Source organism: Penaeus monodon, chromosome 24 (genome assembly GCF_015228065.2).
Source record: "Penaeus monodon isolate SGIC_2016 chromosome 24, NSTDA_Pmon_1, whole genome shotgun sequence".
NCBI lineage: Eukaryota > Metazoa > Arthropoda > Malacostraca > Decapoda > Penaeidae > Penaeus > Penaeus monodon.
In genome coordinates this window covers 29,913,947-29,914,821 of record NC_051409.1, presented here as the reverse complement: position 1 = coordinate 29,914,821, position 875 = coordinate 29,913,947, and the positions used below count along the sequence as shown (strand labels likewise).

General features: G+C 32.7%; 1 protein-coding gene across 1 annotated transcript in view; it reads right to left on the bottom strand.

The window, feature by feature from the left end:
• LOC119588711 (DNA-directed RNA polymerase III subunit RPC3-like) overlaps positions 1-875 on the bottom strand; it is a gene marked incomplete at its 3' end in the record, with an annotated part of 9,280 nt that overhangs the window by 6,405 nt on the left and 2,000 nt on the right. Inside the window, 4 exon segments of the mRNA XM_037937351.1 lie at positions 88-138; positions 141-182; positions 185-222; positions 484-605. Coding sequence (XP_037793279.1) covers positions 88-138; positions 141-182; positions 185-222; positions 484-605 — 253 coding nt within the window.

The following is an 875-nucleotide window of genomic DNA, read 5'->3' as shown; positions in this document are numbered from 1 at the left end:
CAATCAAACTAACGATAAACACGGAAAAAGGGCCTAAACACAAAACGCGCATCAAAAACAAAAGCCAAAACCCGACTGAAATCTTACCATCCGTAGCAGCTTCGTACAGCTTGATACATGATGTAATAATGATGCTGGGGCGTGGGGTTGGCCCTCTTTCAGCAGGACATCAACAACCATTCTCCTTCCTCTCAAAACTGCTTTTGGACGAGGTAAACATACCTGTCAAAAAGGAAGTGTTGAAACATAACAGGGCTATACAGAATTTAAAAAGAACATTTTAATAAGAGTTATGATAAAGGATAAAAAAAAAAGATGATGATTATATTGTTTAAAGGTGATTTATTTTCTTCTTATCATAATGAAACAAAGAAATGAGTTATTATATATGCTGTTATTGTATAAATACTTTGTTTGAAGTTATGTACTCTTTAAAATAATTTTATTACTGTTGATACACACACTCATAAGTCTCCTTCTTACCTCGGGAAACGCAAAATAAGTAGAATTCTGTCATGGAGAAGAGTATAGCCAGGAATCTGAGGTCGCCATTCTTCCCAAGTTACTAAATTATGCTGCACCAACACTGCTAAGGCCTCTGAAACCTTAACGAACACAAATATCAAACAAACAAAACAAGTTTTGGGCATATATGCATTTTGCAAACAATAAATGAAGGAGAGAGTTAGGAAACACATGATAATTTTTTCTTCCCTTTGTATTTTATTTACATATTGTTCAAAATTAATCTCCCACATTCATACATCTAAATAGACAAACACAAGAATTTTCACACATATGAACAGTCTCTAAACAAAATTAAATGAATGGTTAAAAGGTTAATTCTTATATCAATAATACCTAAATGATTATCA